The 21,910-nt window shown below is 44.9% G+C and overlaps 1 protein-coding gene across 1 annotated transcript in view; it reads right to left on the reverse strand.

Annotated features, from left to right (window-relative positions):
- Positions 1 to 21,910, reverse strand: part of bace2 (beta-secretase 2) — a 79,954-nt gene that overhangs the window by 22,285 nt on the left and 35,759 nt on the right. The window contains exons 3-6 of the mRNA XM_038801469.1: positions 16,788 to 17,004; positions 16,453 to 16,590; positions 7,282 to 7,416; positions 5,462 to 5,563 (exon numbers count right to left, since the gene is read on the reverse strand). Coding sequence (XP_038657397.1) covers positions 5,462 to 5,563; positions 7,282 to 7,416; positions 16,453 to 16,590; positions 16,788 to 17,004 — 592 coding nt within the window. The remainder of the gene's footprint in view (positions 1 to 5,461; positions 5,564 to 7,281; positions 7,417 to 16,452; positions 16,591 to 16,787; positions 17,005 to 21,910) is intronic.

Below are 21,910 nucleotides of genomic sequence, written 5' to 3' on the forward strand. Positions count from 1 at the left end.
AATCACCCATTAGATGGCAAAACTATCCTATTTTACAGGAATTAATATTAGTCCGAGTCAACCTTGTAAAGTACAAGGTTTTATAAGACGGCTGTTTCAAACTGCCTCTTGAATCAAGATAGAATGTAGTCGTGGAGAGGGACACGTGACGCCCTACTAATTCTGCCTGGCATTAAGCCGGTGCAACCTGGTTGCCATGGGGACAGAGATCACAGGGCCAGTCCGATTGAAATTTAAATACCAGTTTGAACACCTGGCAAAAATAAAGGAGCAGCTGATTTTAGTGTGTGCAGATTTACTGGCATGTAGACTATAGGCAACAGCAGCTGCGACGAGCAGTGGGGAGAAAGGCAGTTCTCGGTTAGCCACCAGGCAGAATGCTGGTGGATGCCCACTTCCTGGTGGAGTGATGGAACCTGGAGATATTTAAGGACATTGAAGGGTTCTACCTGGCGAGGCCAGGCCAAAGAGCTGTTGAATGTCCCTTGCTGCTGAAAGTCGGTTCGAAGATCCTTAGAAGACAGAGGGAGACAACTTTCAATGGACACCAGATGCCAACGACTCAGCCAAATGGGAGAATCGAGCCTGTTGGAAGCTGGGAGTAACTCTAGACCAGTTCCTGTGAAGGCTACAATTCAACGGGGAATACAGTGTAACATATAAACGTAGAGTGGGCTTTCAATCATCGCATGGAGGGGTTATATTTTCTGTCATTGATTACATTAGTTGCCTTATAAATAATGTGTTGTCAACTTTGATTTCAATTTGTTTGTTACAGTAAAAGTCTTAAAAGCATGAAATGTTATTTTTCTTGAGTTGGCCACTAGGAATTCAAAACCCTTTTTAAAGTTATAGGGATCATAATAGCCTCCAAAGAATTAAGCGCATCAAACGTTATGAATCTAAAAAAGCAAATTCAAGTATGTTAAAAGGTAGCAGCATGAACCATATACAGACCCCATCACTTACAGTACCCCGGTTTGTGATGAGCAACATCTATACCAGACAATTAATGTTTAGCGTTGTCTGCCATCATAACAGAGGGTTTATCAAGAGAGCCGATATGTATCTGGGAATGCATTCTAGCTGATTCTGCATCATGTGACATCAGCAGATTGTTTGCTCAGGCTTTGAGCAGAACACCACCTTGATTGTATGAGCAATATGCTTAACAAACCTCTCAAGAATCCAGAGTGTGGGCACCGCCCTACATTTTCACTTTGCAGCAACAAAAATAAAGGAAAGAAAACTGGCGATGAGGATTGAGCAGAAAGAAGAATCGCTGGAAAAAGTTTAGTTGACCATTTTTGGGACAGCATCGGGAGCTTCTCTGGATCGGAATTCGGGCAAAGCACTGCCACCAATGTGACCAGTGAAGGTTAAATAAAAGGTTTTGGACAGTAACTGCGAGCGAGACGACCGGCAGTCAGGGGAGACTTGGTTACGTTGAAGTACGGGCTGCAGCGACTGCGCATGTGGCAAAGCTACATGGGCTGTGGGGAACGGGGCGGTCTGCTGACTCTGCACGGGCCACTACCTGGGAGGAAAGCCAAAATACTCGGGCATAAAAATAAAAGATTTCTTAGTTGCTTGTTCAAGGGATTGTTTGTGCCATACTTTCCGACACAGTCAGACGGGAGGAAGTGTAAACTCTGGAAGCCGGGATCTAAAAATCACTGGAAAAATGGGCACAATGGACAGGTTAGATAAGGAGGGGAATGCATATGAAGAAAAATTCCAATTGTTTTCAATTCAGACACCAGGGAACCAAAAGGTGGCAACATTTCTCAGCTCAGTTCACCATAAAACGTTTATGCTTCTACAGAATCTTGTTCCTGGTTTTATGAGCACGCCCATCAGTGAATTAATGAAAATTTTAGAGGGACATTTTTCTCCTGAACCATTTCTGATTGCAGTAAGGTTCCAGTTCTACTGCCGTAGTCAGTAAGAAGGCAAAACCGTTTTACGGTTTATAGCGTCTTTTAGAAGATTAGCTAGATATTGTCAATTCGGTACAACACTTGATGATACTCTTCGAGACAGGCTGGTTTGTGGGTTACGCAGTGAAGCAATTCAGAGGAAGATGTTTCCGATAGGTGATCTAACTCTGAAAGCTGCTGTGGAAATTGCCACGTCTATGGAGCTTGCTACAAAGAGAGGCTTCACAGATAGGGACGGGAGCGAAGATCCATAAAGTGGGTACTTCAAGGAACCAGGCAGCAATGATGCAACCATGTACACCGGTTGGACACTCAGCAGGGGAATTCTGGAATAAATCCAATACATTCAAGAACTGTGGTAACCAAATTGTGTTGGGCTCAGAAAACCTCTACACCAACAAAGTGCAAGAAGAACAATACAAGCAAGCAATGTGGTCGGGCCTAAAAATATAGTGAATGAAGCTCAAGATCACTCAAAAGACAATAAAACCAAGCTGTAGCAAGAACCAATGTAGGGCGAATAACAACATTTTTGAGCCTATCCAAAACTTGAAGGTCATGAAATTAAAATGGAAGTGGATATGGGCGCAACATTATGACTAATACCGGAGACAATGTATCAATGTATCGTACCATCATACGTGATCCTAAGGACGTACACTGAAGAGTTTGTGCCACTAAAAAGATACAGTATCGTGAAAGTTGAAGCAAATGGGCAAACGGTGAAGTTGCCTCTTCGCGTTGTCTGTGGAATCATTCCTGCACTACTTGGCACAGCATTATTGGCCAAGATAACTGGGAAACAGTCAGTTAGTGAATTCATTGAATTTGCAACAACGAGAAGGTGTTCAAAGATTCAGTAGGCTCAATCATTGGAGTGGAGATATACATAAAAATCAAGCCAGACAGCACACCCAAATGTCTCAAAGCTAGAAGTGTGCCATACACCATCAACCCAAAAGTTGAAGAGGAAGTAGACTGATTAATAAGGACAGGAGTCATTGAACCTGTTGTTACAAGTGATTGGGCAGCACTAATCGTTCCTGTATTAAAGCAGGATGGCTCAATGAGAATGTGTGGAGATTTTAAAACTATTAACCCAGTTTTACTGCTGATTGAAGACTTGTTTTCTGGACTTTCTGCAGATTAATATGGCTGCTAAATCACCGCCACTATTCACCATAGTAAAGGACAAATGTCTGTTTTGTTACATAGAATATAACAGTGCAGAAGGAAGCCATTCAGCCCATCGAGTCCGCACCGACCTACTTAAGCCCTCACTTCCACCCTATCCCCGTAACCCAATAACCCCATCTAACCTTTTTGGACACTCAGGGCAATTTAGCATGGCCAATCCACCTAACTGCATGTCTTTGAACTGTGGGAGGAAACCGGAGCACCCGGAGGAAACCCACGCAGACACGGGGAGAATGTGCAAACTTTGAACGGACAATGACCCAGCGGGGAAATCGAACCTGGGACCCTGGCACTGTGAAGCCACAGTGCTAGCCACTGTGCTCCCCGAGACACAGAATATATCCTTTTGGAATAACATCTAAGCCTGGTCTGTTTCAAAGATCCATGGATCAAACTCTAAGCAGATTGAACGGATTGCAAAGTTATTTAGTTGATATCCTCATCACCAATTCAACTGAACAGGAACACTTGACGAATTTGGAAGCTATTCTGAAGCAGTTAAAGAGCAACAAGCTGAGAGTTAAAAAGGAAAAGTGAGACTTTTTCCAAGTCATCCATAAATTCCCGTTGTCATATTATTAACAAAGATGGTTCACATAAAGAACCAAAGAAGATGTCAGCAATCTCAGAAGCACAGCGCCCGCAAAATGTGACACAATTAAGGTTGTTTTCAGGGTGGATCAATTATTAAGATAAATTTGTACTGAATTTAGCAACACGATTGAAGCAACACTAGGGCTGGTTTAGCTCAGTGAGCTAGACAGCTGGTTTGTGATGCACAACAAGGCCAGCAGCGTATGTTCAATTCCCGTACCAGCTTACCCCAATAGGCGCCGGAATGTGGTGACTAGGGGCTTTTCACAGTAACTTCATACTTGTGACAATAAATAGGTTATTATTATTACTTTGCTGTATGGGACGGTAGGGTTGCCAGTGGCCAGGTGCATTAGACCCACTAGTTAGTGACCCTGGAGGAGATTAGATTGTCCTGTGCACGGAGGCCCAGGTGCACACATTGTGCGGCCTACTGTGGCTGCTTGGGCGCCATGCCCTGCCCATCTTGGCCCTTCCTCTGCATCCTCCTAGTTAGACAAGGCCTGGCGCTTTTCCTCCTCCTCCAGCATGTTGTCCCTCTGCTGCGCGATATTGTGAAGGTGAAGCAGGCCGCCACAATGTGAGAGTCTCTCCTCATCTTACACTAAATATAATAATGAAACTATAATAAAACACAGTTTACTACGAAGGGGTTTCAGGACTACTTGAAAGGGAATGATGAAATGAAGTGAGCTCCATATCATCCGGCAACAAATGGATCGGCCGAACGAATCCTAAAGCAGTCTATCGAGCGTCGAAGGACCAGGAACATCATCAAAAAGAATAAACAAATTTCTAATATCTTTTTGGAACGCTGTAAGCTACCACAGAGTTCACCAGCAATGCTATTGTTGAAGGGGAACAAGTTTGCCTTGTTAACTCTACCTGATACTTCAGTCAAACGACAGCAACAAACACAAATTGCTCGGAGGGAGAAAACCTCTAAAAGGCATGTATTTAACTAGGGAGGGAGAGTGGTAGCTAGAAATTGCACCACTAACAAAACATGTAAAGCAGCTATGATCCAAGCAAAGACAAGTCCAATATCATACACCATACTGACAGACGATGGAAAGAGTTCGGTGACATAATGCTGATCAGTTAATTGCTACACAAAGTGTTGAGAGTGTATATATTAATTGTTGCTGTTGCACTAATGAAGTAAAGAGAGAGGGGATGTTGCGTCTGGGAATACATCCTTGCTGGTTCTACATCACATGATATGCAGTGACATCAGCAGAGTGTTTGCATGAATTGGAGCAGTTCACTATCTTGTATGAGCAACACCCTTCATAAACCTCTCAATGTTTTCCATGAATTCAGAGTGTGGGCACCTCCATAACCTCTCTCTTTGTGGCTACAAAGAAATACAACAACCTCTGACTGTCCCTAGTCAAATCAAGAAACAACTTTGCCGGAGATATAAAGCAGATGGGCATGAGGTAATTTGCACTTTGCGCTTGGAATTCCTGAGCTGGTTTGTGCCAATACTGGAGGTGGAAAAGGGAGAGAGAGAGAGAGAGAGAGAGAGAGAGAAAAGGGATGTGGAAAAGTCACGGTGGCACAAGGAAGAAAGGTCCGAGGATAAGGTGCACCGGGTCACGGTCAGAGACAGTTTTTATGGAACAAGCGAGCCCACAGACAAAACTTTAAACAAAGACAATGGAACCAGATTGGTGCATTGAATGAAGATCAAGTGGCATCTTCTCAGTTGCCCAGAACTTTCTTACCTTTGAGGTTTCTTTAATGGCCATTACAACTGCAACAAACACATTCATTGGTAGACGCAGGAGTGTGGTACCACTGTCCACAATGGCTTTGTCAGAGTTGTACTAGTGAGAAGGAGGACAAACAGACATAAAACGTCAAAACAAAAGTGATCGTTCCCACAGCACTGCAAATTACAAAAACTATTTTGTAATACAAGCAGGACTAAGAACAAGCAGTAAATTGAGAGTCCAATTGTTGTATGATCATAAACAAAAGGTCAACTGAAATCAGAGCCATGCATTGAATTCCAACAAAGCAAACTATTTCCCATTTACTGCCAATGATTCAGATCTCCCATATTCAACCCATGGAATGGACTAACCCAATAATCAAGGGTTTAAAACTGGGGAGAAGAGCTCTACTTGCCAGGTGATGTGACACAGCTCCTGGGAGAAAGTAACAAGTCTTTTGAATCTTATGTGAATATGAACTGAATTCCTGGTCCATTTTGACCGTCATTCGGAGCTCATTGTTAGATTGGCTGCCACTTGGAATCAGAAAATTGCGGTTTCAAGTCTCGCTCTAGGCTGACAGTGTGGTATTGATGGGAGATGACACAAGGTCAGATTAGACGTTGTACCAAGGCAGATTATCTGGGTTAAGCTGCTTGTGGGAGCTTGCTATGTAAACTGGATGCCACGTTTCCCCATGTCACAGTGCTGGTTACATTTCAAAAGAATATCATTGACCATTGCATTTTGGGACATCCAGATATCCAGAGGTTGTGAAAGTCACTGTATAAATGCAAGTTAATCTATTTTAAAGGAACATACTCATTGTACCCAATATAAAAAGGAGCACGAAACACTACTGAAGCCATCCATATAGCCTTAGACATTGGGAGCAGTGTGCGTTCCACTCCCACCATTTCCCACCCCCAATATTCCTGATCCCTGGAAATCTCCACTTCACCTGCTGAACTGACATTGGACTAGAGTAACCAGTTTGGATTAAGCTGCACTAACAGCATGCAAGGTATTCCGGTAGCTTTGTGGGCCTGCTGGTGCACAAACAACATCCCGGAACTGCATAACTCAAAATCAAGATTTGACGTTTGTTCCTTGGCAAAGGTGCAGTCAAAACTAACACAGCTTTGTAAATTTGATGAGTCACCTCCCCCCACAGACTGGAGAGTTTTGGAGGAGAGGGTGTGGCAGATAAGGACAACTGCTTTGGAAGCCAGGTTACAATTAATAGATCGCCAATTCTTAAGGTGCAAACTCACTCTGGGATGTAATATTACACACACACACACACACACACACGCACACGGTAGCTATCCTTCATATTAAAGTCTCCAGAGAATGTTTGCAGACTATCCCACTGTGGGGTTATTTCTTGAGCTCAATTCTATCGACATTGAACAGCTTCTTGCTGCCTTGCCCTGCCTTCACACTGGAATCAATCAGACCGGGGGCGAAAAAATATCGTTCTCCTCTTGGATGATCGGCAAGGTTCTTGTCTAGCCAATTATTTATTTTTTGACTTTGCAAGAGTAATTTTAAGGTGTGCTTGGGGACTGTATAACCTGCCATAATGCAGATAGGAACGCTCCTCCAGCCAGAGGAGCTTTGGAATTGAATCAGTACACGGACATGAACCTGCATCTGTCGGACTTAAAAGGCATCTCAAAAATGTAGATCATCTTGCCACCTCAACATTCCGGAAGATTGTCAGATCCAGTTTTGTTTCTCACTAGATATTGAACAATGATACCAAATTCCACTTAAACTTGTGGCCCACAGGAAACATCAAGGCTCCGAATTGATAGCATGCTTACCTCTGTGCAGTCCAGGTTTAAGTTTTGTCCTCCCACTTCCAGTTTAAGAACCTCAACTTGGTAATACCATTCTCTTTTGATAGGTGTGTACCAGATATCCCCTTTATACAGACTCGGTTCAATTCCACCCAGAACCTAAAAGCAACAAAAAAAAGAACTTATTAAAAACTGCTGGCCATTACGCAAAATCATTTGAAAAGTACGAAGGCTCCTTAATCGGTGACCGAGGACAGTGGCAGCACACAGATGGGAATACCATCACCTGCAAGTTCCACCCAAGTCATATCACTGTTCCTTCACAGTTGCTGGGTCAAAATTCTGGAACTCAACGCAAGAGCATCGACATCACATGGACTGTAGCGGTTCAAGAGATGGCTGATTACCACCTTCAAGGGCAATTAGAGATGCTGGCCTTGAGAGCTACATCTGTCTTTCAATGAAACAAAATTAGCCCAGTATAGTACAATAAAAACATCCTCTCCGTTAACTGTAAGGGTCCTTGATGAAGCAGGTTTGGGGCAATCGCACCTCAGTATATTGGGGCTTTAGGAGGTGGTCAGAGAGAGTGTCTCTACTGTATCCAGGACCCATATCCGTCCAGTTCCCATCATTGGGGTTTTCTCCATCACACTCAACTTTGCAGCTTTAATGAAAAGGCCCGGACTTGCAAGTTTATCTTCTTAACTCTGCGTCCTCGCCCTTCAATGGTGAAGCTACAATGCCTTTTCTAATTGGAAGTGCTCAGAACTACACAGTAATCCCCAAGCACAATCTAATTATGGTCCTGTAAACTTCTAATGTTACTTTCTTTTGTATTCTGTGCTTCTCGACACACTCAAGGATTTGTTTATCAACTATTGTGGTCATGTATACTTGTGCTCTCTCTTTTTAAAAAGCTATATATCTGTGCAATAAGGTTCCTGTGTCCCTTTTAATGTCTCCCAATTTTTAGGCCTAAATTTCCTTTCACAATTTTTATTTCCAAAATCTATCACTTCATATTTTTCTACATTGAAATGTATATGCCTGTAAAGGTATACTTTCACAGACTTCACATCAGTGAACACAAAAAGGTATTTATTAATAAGAATTGTACAACAGCTACATAGTTGTAGCTCGTTCCCAAAATGTCACTGCCCGGGAGCCTCTCGCACCATGGGGTGATTTCATAGAACATAGAACATAGAACGATACAGCGCAGTACAGGCCCTTCGGCCCTCGATGTTGCACCGACATGGAAAAAAAAAACTAAAGGCCATCTAACTACACTATGCCCTTATCATCCATATGCTTATCCAATAAATTTTTAAATGCCCTCAATGTTGGCGAGTTCACTACTGTTGCAGGTAGGGCATTCCACGGCCTCACCACTCTTTGCGTAAAAAACCCACCTCTGACCTCTGTCCTATATCTATTACCCCTCAATTTAAGGCTATGTCCCCTCGTGCTAGCCACCTCCATCCGCGGGAGAAGGCTCTCGCTGTCCACCCTATCTAACCCTCTGATCATTTTGTATGCCTCTATTAAGTCACCTCTTAACCTTCTTCTCTCTAACGAAAACAACCTCAAGTCCATCAGCCTTTCCTCATAAGATTTTCCCTCCATACCAGGCAACATCCTGGTAAATCTCCTCTGCACCCGTTCCAAAGCTTCCACGTCCTTCCTATAATGAGGCGACCAGAACTGTACGCAATACTCCAAATGCGGCCGTACCAGAGTTTGGTACAGCTGCATCATGACCTCATGGCTCCGGAACTCAATCCCTCTACCAATAAAGGCCAACACACCATAGGCCTTCTTCACAACCCTATCAACCTGGGTGGCAACTTTCAGGGATCTATGTACATGGACACCGAGATCCCTCTGCTCATCCACACTACCAAGAATTTTACCATTAGCCAAATATTCCGCATTCCTGTTATTCTTTCCAAAGTGAATCACCTCACACTTCTCCACATTAAACTCCATTTGCCACCTCTCAGCCCAGCTCTGCAGCTTATCTATGTCCCTCTGTAACCTGCAACATCCTTCCGCACTGTCTACAACTCCACCGACTTTAGTGTCGTCTGCAAATTTACTCACCCATCCTTCTGCGCCCTCCTCTAGGTCATTTATAAAAATGACAAACAGCAACGGCCCCAGAACAGATCCTTGTGGTACGCCACTCGTAACTGAACTCCATTCTGAACATTTCCCATCAACTACCACTCTCTGTCTTCTTTCAACTAGCCAATTTCTGATCCACATCTCTAAATCACCCTCAATCCCCAGCCTCCGTATTTTCTGCAATAGCCGACCGTGGGGAACCTTATCAAACGCTTTACTGAAATCCATATACACCACATCAACTGCTCTACCCTCGTCTACCTGTTCAGTCACCTTCTCAAAGAACTCGATAAGGTTTGTGAGGCATGACCTACCCTTCACAAAACCATGCTGACTATCCCTAATCATATTATTCCTATCTAGATGATTATAAATCGTATCTTTTATAATCCTCTCCAAGACTTTACCCACCACAGACGTTAGGCTCACCGGCCTATAGTTACCGGGGTTATCTCTACTCCCCTTCTTGAACAAAGGGACCACATTTGCTATCCTCCAGTCCTCTGGCACTATTCCTGTAGCCAATGATGACCTAAAAATCAAAGCCAAAGGCTCAGCAATCTCTTCCCTGGCTTCCCAGAGAATCCTAGGATAAATCCCATCCGGCCCCGGGGACTTATCTATTTTCACCTTGTCCAGAATTGCCAACACTTCTTCCCTACGCACCTCAATGCCATCTATTCTAATAGCCTGGGTCTCAGCATTCTCCTCCACAATATTATCTTTTTCTTGAGTGAATACTGACGAAAAGTATTCATTTAGTATCTCGCTTATCTCCTCAGCCTCCACACACAACTTCCCACCACTGTCCTTGACTGGCCCTACTCTTACCCTAGTCATTCTTTTATTCCTGACATACCTATAGAAAGCTTTTGGGTTTTCCTTGATCCTACCTGCCAAAGACTTCTCATGTCCCCTCCTTGCTCGTCTCATCTCTCTCTTTAGATCCTTCCTCGCTTCCTTGTAACTATCAAGCGCCCCAACTGAAACTTCACGCCTCATCTTCACATAGGCCTCCTTCTTCCTCTTAACAAGAGATTCCACTTCTTTGGTAAACCACGGTTCCCTCGCTCGACCCCTTCCTCCCTGCCTGATTGGTACGTACTTATCAAGAACATGCAATAGCTGTTCCTTGAACAAGCTCCACATATCCAGTGTGCCCAACCCTTGCAGCCTACTTCTCCAACCAACACATCCTAAGTCATGTCTAATGGCATCATAATTGCCCTTCCCCCAGCTATAACTCTTGCCCTGCGGGGTATACTTATCCCTTTCCATCACTAACGTAAAGGTCACCGAATTGTGGTCACTGTTTCCAAAGTGCTCACCTACCTCCAGATCTAACACCTGGCCTGGTTCATTACCCAAAACCAAATCCAAAGTGGCCTCACCTCTTGTTGGCCTGTCAACATATTGTGTCAGAAAACCCTCCTGCACACATTGTACAAAGAACGACCCATCCAATGTACTCGAACTATATCTTTTCCAGTCAATATTAGGAAAGTTAAAGTCTCCCATAACAACTACCCTGTTACTTTCGCTCTTTTCCAGAATCATCTTCGCCATCCTTTCCTCTACATCTCTAGAACTATTAGGTGGCCTATAGAAAACTCCCAACAGGGTGACCTCTCCTTTCCTGTTTCTAACCTCAGCCCATACTACCTCGGAAGAAGAGTCCCCATCTTGCATCCTTTCTACCACCGTAATACTGTCCTTGACTAGCAGCGCCACACCTCCCCCTCTTTTGCCCCCTTCTCTGACCTTACTAAAGCACCTAAACCCCGGAACCTGCAACAACCATTCCTGTCCCTGCTCTATCCATGTCTCTGAAATGGCCACAACATCGAAGTCCCAGGTACCAACCCATGCTGCCAGTTCCCCTACCTTATTTCGTATACTCCTGGCATTGAAATAGACACACTTCAAACCACAGACCTGAACACTGCCGCCCTCCTGCGAAGTCAAAACTGTGCTCCTGACCTCTCTACTCTCAATCTCTCGCACCCCAAAACTACAATCCAGGTTCCCATGCCCCTGCTGAATTAGTTTAAACCCCCCCAAAGAGTACTAACAAATCTCCCCCCCAGGATATTGGTGCCCCTCAGGTTCAGATGTAGACCATCCTGTCTATAGAGGTCCCACCTTCCCCAGAAAGAGCCCCAGTTATCCAGAAATCTGAATCCCTCCCGCCTGCACCATCCCTGTAGCCACGTGTTTAATTGCTCTCTCTCCCTATTCCTCATCTCACTATCACGTGGCACGGGCAACAACCCAGAGATAACAACTCTGTTTGTTCTCGCTCTGAGCTTCCATCCTAGCTCCCTAAAGGCCTGCCTGACATCATTGTCCCCTTTCCTACCTATGTCGTTAGTGCCAATGTGGACTACGACTTGGGGCTGCTCCCCCTCCCCCTTAAGGACCCGGAAAACACGATCCGAGACATCACGTACCCTTGCACCTGGGAGGCAACATACCAAACGTGAGTCTCTCTCACGTTTGGATTTCACACCGACTCCAAATTCATCACCCAGGCCATGTGACCCCTACTCTGTTGCGTTGCCCTCAAAAAGGGACAATCATCACACTGCTCATTCTGTGACCTTCTCGGTATTCTACTAGCCGATGTCCTGTTACAGTCTGTCAGAATCAGCAGTCACTCACACATCCCAGGCATGGGATTTGAGATATTTTATCGCTGAGAAGTTTGTGATGGCTGTGGAGGTGGTAAGATGTGCTTTCCTCTCTGCTTCAACACTCCAGTGTCCTGGGTCTCACTGTTGCTGCAACATGGCCTCCCCAGCCTCTTCTACTCCTGGTCACTTTACTCCTGGAAGCCATTAGGGTAGGCACCTGTGCAGGATGGTGGGAACGTGGCCAAGGGCGGTTTGCATCACCCAAGATGCACTTTGGCTGTCAGAAGAAAATATCCATGTGGACTCGAGCTCTCACTCGTGCTGCCCAAGAACAGATCCCTACCCACCTTCATAACTGCTTATGCTACAAAACGTCATCCTGGAGCAGAGCACTGCATGCCTGTTTGTGAACACCTTGAGGCAGCCACTTGAGAGGGGAGGCAGTGCTGCCCAAGAACAGATCCCTACCCACCTCAGAGGGCCAGGGACTCAGTGATTAGCGCCATGCATACCCATCTCTCCTGGGCCCTGCTTAGTAGGTCACTTGGCTCCTCGAGCCTGCACCACCATTTGAAACGATCATATGTGACCTGGTTGTGATCCACTTTCCGGTCTGTCCAAATAACCCTCGACACTCTTCCTACCAAAAACAGAAAGTCAGTCCAACTAAACCTCGGATAAACTCAATGACCCAACCTCCACTGCTTTCTGGGGAAGACAATTCCACATAGTAGCGACAAAAAAAAAAAAAAAAAATTCTCCTCAAAAGTCCTCCCCCACAAGAAGACATTCTCCCAGTATCTACCTTTGCAAGTTCCCCTCAGGATCTTAATGCTTCAATAAGATCACACCTCATTCTTTTAAACTCCAGTGGGTAATGGCCCAACATGGTCACAAATAAGCCCTTCATCCCAGGAATGAGTCGTGTGAACCTTCCTTGAACTGCTGTGAAAAGAGATGAGAACTAGACACATTAATCACAATATGGTCGCAGGAAGGTGTTGTCCAACTGAAAAAAAGACTTCCCTACCTTTACAATATATTCCATTGTCAGGGGAATGGAACATTAAAGTAGAAAAGGTTTTTTTTTGTTGGCAGTTGTAGTGTTCCTTGTGGGCAATGCCCGCAAAAAAGTGCCCGAATTTGACGTGGATTTCAAATCTGACCCAAAAGGCACAAGGGAATGGACAGAATGAAACATCAGACAAATTGCAGTTGGAGCAATCAACTCACAAGGCGAGGACCGCAGCTGGAGGAGAGACAGGCAGCTTTGTTCTATAGATGGTCAGTTCACTGCAGCAACAACAGTGCCTCTCCCTAGTGTTATGGGCCAGGGTTTAGAGAACCCCAAAGTGTATCATGGAGTTCACCTGACGCACAACTTTTAATAGATTGTGGTATGGGGAGCATACGGCCCACTCTACAGGTGTGGTACAGCAGAAATGGAAAAGTATTTTTTAAAAGCAAAACCATGTTTATTCTATGAATTCAAGTTAACCTTTTTAAAAACATACAGTGAAGATCTTAGCAACCATCAATTCAAATACAACCCCCAAAGAATCCAACACAAAGTAATAACTTCCCAAACAACATCCAGAAGACAAAAGAAACACCTTTGAATAGAAGCACATTAGGTTTACATTCACTCCTGAGACCATTTATAATTCTGAATTCACCAAATGATCAAGAGATAGTCTTTTCATGGCAGAGAGATCAACAGCACACCTGCTCTGTCTGGCTTCAGCTCCAACACTGAAAACGAAACTAAAACACACCCTGCAGCAAACAGCCTGAAACGAAAGCAGAAAGCTGACAGACAGCCCAGCTCCACCCACACTCTGACATCACTGCAGCAATATGAGCAGCCAAACATTTCTCAAAGCGACATTCTCATGACACTAGCCTGGCAGATACTTTTGAACTCCAGCACAAATTCCATGCCAAATAACATAGTATGTTTCGTTTTGTTGGGGCACAGAAGAGTTTTTTCCGTATTTCTGAAGCTTTAAAAATAATGACACTGAATTTAATGATGGCAAGTGGATATACTAAGTAGAGGATGAAGACGTGAGTGAGCAGGGGTTGGAAAGACAGTTCCCACCAGTCAGTAAATCAGTAATGGGCGGCATATAGAATTTTGATGTAATTCTCATTTGAAAAGGGAAAATTAAAAACCAAATGCTAACAAAGAGTGGGATTTAAATAGATAGCTTTGGTCAGCGATCAGCGGGAAGTCTGAAAAATCCCTTTCTCTGTACTGCCATTTCCAGGATTCACTGGTAAGAGTGAGTATTCACAGTCATTACTTCTGAATCTGACCACATCTTCAGGAGTTAGGCAAAGTGCAAATTAATGGGAAACCCTGAAGTCGCAACTCACCATTCACTGCTCTGTGGACCCCAGAACCCCCGCAGAACCCCAGAGCCAGTAGTCACCAACATCACTTGATGTAGTGAGAACTGCCCCTTTTGAGACCTTGTTCAAAACAGCTGTAAATTGGATTTACTGCCAATATGCGTAATTATTGCTCAGCAACAGATGTGGGTCCTGAAATTGAGAGTTTGATATGTCAGCTTCAACCTTCACCCCACTGATAAATCCCCACCTTTATTGCATTGTGGAATAAAGAAGTGATTTGACCATTACTGTCATTCACTTCCTGTTTGGCTGTCTGTGAGAATTATTTAACGTGAGTGGGTTGCTTGGACAGCTTGATGACATCATTGCAACTCAATGCTGATAACTCCATTAAAGAATGCGACAATCAATTACTTAGGAGAGGTCAGCAATGAACAGCAATATCCAGACCAAAAGTACTTATTAGTTGAAGAAGGAATTGTAATTACTGGGAAACATATACGAGCCTCTGTTTGACAGACCACTTCCCATTAATTTTTCTGACCCATGAAGGTGAAGGATCTTAACACTGGGAATTTCCCTTCCCCATTTTGTGACAGCATTCAATTGCGTTTCAGATGATCATTCAGGGCAGGTACAAATGTTCCAGCTCAACAATGTCCTAACCCGTAGCTTCAACGTCAAATTCAGTGCTGCCCAATGAACAACTGTGACCATTACTTACAGTTAGGCTGCTAATTGGTGTGTACAAGTGCAATTTGCTTTCTAACGCCCGGAAAAACAGGTTAGAACAAGGCTCTCGGTTAGGGTGAATAAAAGTAAGGGTTGTGGGGGAGGAGATAGCGCTGACATCCCTGCCAACATCCCTGCATTAGAGTAAAGAGCACATACTAGTAAAATGCTCTACCTCAAGGATCAAAGATCAGCAGAATTTGCCAGCAAGGTTATTTACTTGTTGGAAGAATGGATGGTCTCTAGCTAGGAGATAATAGTCCTGCTTTTGGGTGAAATATTTAACAAACAAGATTGGAAATTAAGCAATGTTCTGTGTAGTGATAAAACAGTCTGTATCTGAGACTTTGGGCTGGATTTTTTTCCCCATGCCCTCCCCCACAAGATCGCCAAGGCGGGGCGCGGACCACGCAAAGGTCCATTGACTTCGGGTGGCATTCTACGGTTGCTGGGTGGACAGAAAATCCCACCCTTAGGGGGATGAGCGCTGCATTAGAATGCTCGCCCTGTGGGAGCTGTATTAGAGGCGAGGAGAGTGCGGCTTTGAAGTTTTCTCTGGGGGAGTGCTCCCCATGCTTGAATCCACGAATAAAACTATCGTAACCTGTCCCAAGTCTCATTGGACTTCGAATTTCCGTAACCTGTCCCAAGTCTCATTGCACTTCGAATTTCCATACGGGATGTGTCCATTCCGTTCACCAGCAATGAACATCTTTCCTTCACCACTGGCTGCAATAGCCGGGCCAAAATACATCAAGATACTATTTCCAGGATATCCCAATTCTAAATGGGGCATATGCTTTTGTAACGGTCCTTGCTGTTTGTTCCATCCATTTCTCCTTTCTTTTATTTTTGCTGTTACATTTTTGATTCATGGATGGTTTATGGTCATATATCCTTAAGGCAGCTTGCCATTTTGATTCAAGCAGAAGGAAGCCATTGGCCTGTATTTTAATTCAAACAAGCCGATTCCAGTAGGCTGTGGTGTTTTAGACTGTTTTGTGGAGATTCGTTGGCTCCAGTGATGGCTCGGTTTGATGGATTAGGCTGATGGTCAATGAATTGGCCTAAAAGGTGGTGTTCTGCCTGGTTACAGGTGGTGCTTGGTTCTGTTCCCACTGAAATGGTTCAGAGAACTAAAGAGATTTCAGTTTTGCTTTGGAGAGAAGGGAGAAGACCTCTCCTATTCCCCATTCTGGTTGGGTGTGTGTGAAAACAAGAGATACGTTTTTCAGGCTCCCATGGTTCGGTCTAGATACCCGAGCAGTTGCTAATGGTTAAAAGAAAAAAGGTCTGACACTCCCATGTTTACAGCCACAGCACGTTTTCTCTCAGAACTTACCAGAGAACCCCCTGCCGGCTTGGCTTGCTCTTCACCTATCAGTGACAATCCAACACCACACATCTGGAGTGAGAACACATCCGGGATACCCAAGTGTTTCACTAATGAATCAAAGAATGGCTCCACAGAACTAGATGGCTGCAAAAGAATGAACAAACAAAGTGGGAGCGAGTAGGAATCCAATTGGCTGCAGATCACTAAAGAAGGTCCGAAGATCATTTCCCCCTCCTGCCGCGACATTACACATTTTTACCCATCGTACCAGTCCAGGTGTCTTTGGGAACAGCAAACGCAGAGGAAGGATCTGAATAATATTTTTTGAAAAAGGAACTTACTTTGGCTAAAATTCTGTAGGCCAGTCCCAGAATCCCTTGCCAGTTTATTCCAGACAAGAAGAACTCCTCCGATTTGAGGATCGTGGCAATATTGATGGTGACAGTACCATTCGGTCCTTTTGGAATGGTGATGATATCTGTGCCAAGGTTACCCTCCCAACTTCCCATGGTATATCTGACAGAGACGTCCAGACCAGTGGACCTGTAGGTGCTAGATCTGAACAAGAGGGGGATAAAAGTATAATGGTTTAGAATCTGGCCTCCCAATAAGACTCCAAAACATGTACAATGCACAACTCCTTCAAGACAAACATGATAGAACCATAGAATCCCTACAGTGCAGAAGGAGGCCATTCAGCCCATTGAGACTGCACCAACACTCTGAAAGAGCACCTTAGCTAGGCCCATTCCCCTCTCCTGTCCCCAGAACGTCACCCAACCTGAACACCTTTGGATGGGTGGGAGGAAATTTGGACCACCCGGAGGAAACCCACGCAGACACAAGGAGTCTTTGCGAACTCCACATGGTCACCCAAGGCCGGAATTTAAGCCGGGTCCCTGGCGCTGTGAGGCAGTAGTGCTAACCACTGTGCCACCATGCCAGACTAGTAGATGCACTACTATTAAATTGTAAAACAACAATCTTAAACTCTTTGCAGATGAACCCTATAAATCCAACTTCACGCTGGAATCAAATTTTGGGTTCAGACACCACATCGTGACTCATCACATCTGAGCCAACATTCTAATGCAGCGTCGAGATGGCAACCTAGGCACTAAAAATTGGGAGAAGATGAAAGGAAATGTATATCAGCAGAGAAAGTATCGGTGAAACTGGAGGGATTAAATTCCGACAAATCCCTGGCCTCCACCCCAACTTCCAATGGAGCAGCCATGGAGTCAGATTGCTGGTCCAGACACTGAACTGGAAATCCAACTAATCCCATCTCGCCTGACCTTCAGACTCAGAATTGTGTACTGCAGTGTTCCCAGGACATGGAGGGAAACCCAGACAAATGGCCGAGGGGTGGGATAATGCTATCGTTCCAAGAAGCTAGAAATGCTTTTAGTTTCTCCAGCTTTTCCTGGGCAACTGTTGCTGTAACATTATTGGAGCTATCCAAAGTTGGTGATTTGAATTCCACTTTCGATAGTTGTGAGCATGCCAGGAAATTGCTGCGTAATTCCTACCTGGGAACTTCTATGGGAGGTTCCCCAGTACATCTTAGGGGTAACCCCCTCTCCGGATGCTGTGCGCCGAGCGTGCCCAGGAGCTTGGAAGTTACAACCCTAGGGATCTAAGCTGCAGAGGTAGTGGATGTGCAATCTATGATTTTCCAAAATACCTTCGATTTGGGAATAGTCCCACTAGACTGGAAGTTGGAAAATATTAGCTCACCTTTCATGAGAAGAGGGAAGAGAAACAAAAACAAGGAAACTACAGGCCAGTTCGCCTAAAATCAGGTGTTGGAAAAATGCTGAATCCAGTATTCAAGTATTAAGAAGTCTTAAAAATGCACTTAAAGAAGCAAGAATATAATTAGAACAAGTCAGCTTGGTTTTACTTGGGTCCCATTTGACAAATTTATTAGTGTATTTTGAGGATGTAGCTGGAAGGGTAGATAATGGGGAACTAGTAGATGTAGTATATGTGAATTTCAAAAAAGGCATTGGATAAGATGCCTCTAAAGAAGGTTAATAGTAGGATAGGGCTCACGGAGCTGGAGTTAATATTTTAGCATAGATAAGACGAGTGGTTAACAAATAGAAAGCAGAGGGTTTATAAATGGGGCTTTTTCCAAGTTGGCAGTGGAGCACCACAAGGGTCAGTGTTGGGGCCTCACCTATTTAAATCTATATTAATGACTTTAAGGCAGAGAGTATTAGATTGCTGCTGATACCAAAACTAACTGGAAGGGTAAACTGTGGGAAGGACACAGAAGTTACAAAGAGATATAGGCAGGTTAGGGGAATGGGCAACGAGATGGCACACGGTGTATAACGTAGGGAAGTTTGAAGTTATTTATCTCGGTCGCAAGATTAACAAAGCAGGTGAAAAAAAAGTGTTGTGAAGTGTTGATGTTCAAAGAGACTTGGTTGTGCGTATACAAGGAATGTAGAAAACTGGCATACCTGTTGTAGCAAACAATTAGAAAGTCAAAAGAAGCCCCACAGTGCAGGAGACGACTCGGCCCATTGAGTGTGCAATGAACACCCCAAAGAGCACTGTACCGCGGCCAACTCCCCCGTCCTATCCCCGTAACCCTAACTAACCCGCACATCTTTGGACTGTGGGAGGAAACCGTAGCACCCGGGGGAAACCCACACAGACAGGGGGAGAAAGTGCAAACTCCACACACGACAGTCACCCAAGGCCAGAATTGAACCCAGGCCCCTGACACTGAGGTGGCAGTGCTAACCACTGTGCCACCGTGTGGCTTGGTGGTCTTCATTGGAAAGCGGATACAAAATATTCCAACAATTGTACAGGGGTTTTGGATAGATCACGCCTGGAATGCTGGGCACATCTTTGGTCTTCACATTTAGGAGAGGGTAGAATTGCTGGTGAAGTGTTTCCTAGATTTTTCCCTGGGATGAGGGGATTGCCCGATGATGATTAAATTGTAACTCTCTGGAATTTAGTAGAATGAGAAGCAATCTCATTGAAACATGAACATTTCGAGAAGGGTGCTGAGAGATTGCTCTTGCGGTTGAAGAGAATAGAAAACATAGCTGCACGGTCAGGATAAAGGGCCAAATCAATTTTGAGAAATTACTTCACTGAAAAAGGGTTCTGAATACTTGATCCCTCTGCCTTCAGGAGGGCTTGGATGCGCCATCATTAAATATATTTATGGTTACGACAGACAGATATTTGGTCTCTTAGTGAATTAAGGGATATGGGGAGTGGGCAGGAAAATGGAGTTGAAGCCAGAAATCACCCAGGATTGTATTAAAACGGCGGAGCATGTTCGAAGGGCAATAAGGTCTACTCCTTTTTCTGGTTCTTGTAGGAGCCCTACATGATCAAAGTTAGCATTCTTCAAGCAGGATACGTTTAGCCACATTTCCTGGTGCAAGCAGCGCTGATAAATACAGGGCTATTCAACACGACGGACGGCGACAACCTTCAATGAAGTTACTGTGAAAAGCCCCTAGTCGCCACATTCCATACATTATTGGAGGTGCGTGTATGTTTATGGAGGACAGGATCAATCCACACGCAATCGAACAATGTTAAAGTTCAAATGGTCACCTCTGTGAGATAACATATTGCACTACACATTCCAGGCAATGACCATCTCCATAAAGACAGAATCTGCCCTTAACATTCAATGGCATTATCATCGCTGAATCACCCACTATCATCCTGGGGGTGATCATTAACCAGAAACAGAAGTCAGTAATGTGGTTGCCTTCCTGACTCTCCAAAGCCATCTGCAAGGCACATTCTGGTGTGTTGCCTCGATGAATGCAGCTTCAACAACACAAGAAGCTTCACACCATCCAGGACAAATCATTCTTCTTGATTGAATGGGGTGCCAACACCCCACCATTCACTCACCCCACCACTGACGGACAGTAGCAGCCATGTATACCATCTACAAGATACACTACAGGAACGCAAGTCTCTGTTGACGGCACTCTCCAAACCTGCCACTTCTACCACTTAGAATCTCAAAGGAACATCACCACTTGCAAATTCCCCTGCAAGCCACTCATCATTCTGACCTGGAAATATATCATGATGTGGAGATGCCGGCATTGGACTGGGGTGAGCACAGTAAGAAGTCTTACAACACCAGGTTAAAGTCTGACAGGTTTGTTTCAAACACTAGCTTTCGGAGCACTGCTCCTTCCTCAGGTGAATGGAGAGGTATGTTCCAGAAACATTTATATTAGACAAAGTCAGAGATGCCAGACAATGCTTGGAATGCGAGCATTTGCGGGTAAGACTTCTTACTGTGCTCACCCCAGTCCAACGCCGGCATCTCCACATCATGGCTGCCATTGACACCGCAAACTGCTGGCTCAAAGTGGAGAGGATCTCCAGGAAGATCGCGCATATAGACACTGACATTAAGTTTCTACAAAGATGCAAGAAAGCAGACAAGATCCCGAAAGGGCTACAGATCACAAACCCACTCAAGTCGACCTACAACACAGACTACGCTGAAAGACTCTTCCGCCGCACCTCTGGCATACTCCTCAAACACCTCGTACACCAGCTCTACAGCAGTCGACGCAACCTGGAAACCAAGATAGAGGCCATATTCTCAACTTGCACAGCAGACCAGCTGCGTAACACCGCCAAACAGATGAGACAACGAGACTATGCCACCTATATGCACACCAAGAACAGGAAGCTTGAGAAACTCGGCATCACCACCAGCAGCAACCAAGCTTCCCACGGTACCACAGTAGAAAACAATACAGGGAAATCTATTGTCAACTTGTCAGACTACACCCTTCAACCAGATGAAATCGAAGTCCTCAGCAGAGGGCTCAATTTCTGCACCACCACCAAAATGGACCCCATCAGTCTCGCGGCAGACATGGAGGAATTCATCAGGCGAATGAGGCTCCGGGAATTATTCCACAGACCCCAAGAGGCCGACAGCGAACCCAAGGAGACGACCAATGAACCGGAACAGCAGACCGCGAGATCTGCGGTGCAGCAAACGAAAAGGAAAGAGTCGAATTGGACCCCTCTGGAAGGCCGCTGCCCTAGACTCGACATGTATGCTGAAGCCGTCAGGAGTCGTGTCAATGCCAGGTTCATCAGTCGCATTCACAAGGCAGCCCCGAACATCACCCAAGCGCAACGCAATGCCATCCCCGCTCTCAAGACCAACCGCAACATCGTCATCAAACCAGCAGACAAAGGAGGGGCCACCATCATACTAAACAGAATGGACTACTGCAAAGAAGTATACCGGCAACTCAACAACCAGGAACACTACAGACGGTTACCCGCAGATCCAACCAAGGAACACATCCGCCAACATTGATTAACCGCAAATGCTCGCATTCCAAGCATTGTACCTCTCCACTCACCTGAGGAAGGAGCAGTGCTCCGAAAGCTCGTGTTTGAAACAAACCTGTTGGACTTTAACCTGGTG

This window comes from Scyliorhinus canicula, chromosome 7 (genome assembly GCF_902713615.1).
Source record: "Scyliorhinus canicula chromosome 7, sScyCan1.1, whole genome shotgun sequence".
NCBI classification, from domain to species: domain Eukaryota; kingdom Metazoa; phylum Chordata; class Chondrichthyes; order Carcharhiniformes; family Scyliorhinidae; genus Scyliorhinus; species Scyliorhinus canicula.